The sequence below is a fragment of the Penaeus monodon genome, chromosome 28, assembly GCF_015228065.2.
Source record: "Penaeus monodon isolate SGIC_2016 chromosome 28, NSTDA_Pmon_1, whole genome shotgun sequence".
NCBI lineage: Eukaryota > Metazoa > Arthropoda > Malacostraca > Decapoda > Penaeidae > Penaeus > Penaeus monodon.
Genome location: NC_051413.1, coordinates 39,967,409 through 39,967,850, shown reverse-complemented (window position 1 = coordinate 39,967,850; position 442 = coordinate 39,967,409). Strand labels below are relative to the sequence as shown.

General features: G+C 38.7%; 1 protein-coding gene across 1 annotated transcript in view; it reads left to right on the top strand.

Moving 5' to 3' along the window:
- Positions 1 to 442, top strand: part of LOC119591015 (zinc finger protein 512B-like) — a 5,358-nt gene that overhangs the window by 1,155 nt on the left and 3,761 nt on the right. The window contains exon 3 of the mRNA XM_037939744.1: positions 346 to 429. Within this exon, the coding sequence (XP_037795672.1) occupies positions 346 to 429 (84 nt within the window). The remainder of the gene's footprint in view (positions 1 to 345; positions 430 to 442) is intronic.

Below are 442 nucleotides of genomic sequence, written 5' to 3'. Positions count from 1 at the left end.
ACAAGAGACAATTGAACATGTATTTCCTTTCTCTTCCTGTTTATCCACATATTTTAGATTTTAAACATCAATGTACACGGATACACCCTTATGCCTCGTACTCAGTAGTTATTAGTTCATTCCTTCATTGATCTATACATTGACGGAATTCTAAATTTAGTACATTCGTTAAACCATTATCTCATCTATTCAACAACTTATTACTTGAGCGACTCTAAGTCATTTTGACTCTAAGAAAACACTACCTGGCCCAACAATCTTATATTTTTTCAGCGCTGAAATTATCACCCCGTTTCATTAAACTGAACTTATTGGAAAAATAAGTACACCAATCCTTACTTTCAGATGGCGATAACTTCAGCGTCACTAAAGCTCGACTGACCCACGTTGGCACTCTGCCCCCGTCAGGCTCTTCCGGTGCCAGTCGAGGTGAGCCAAACGT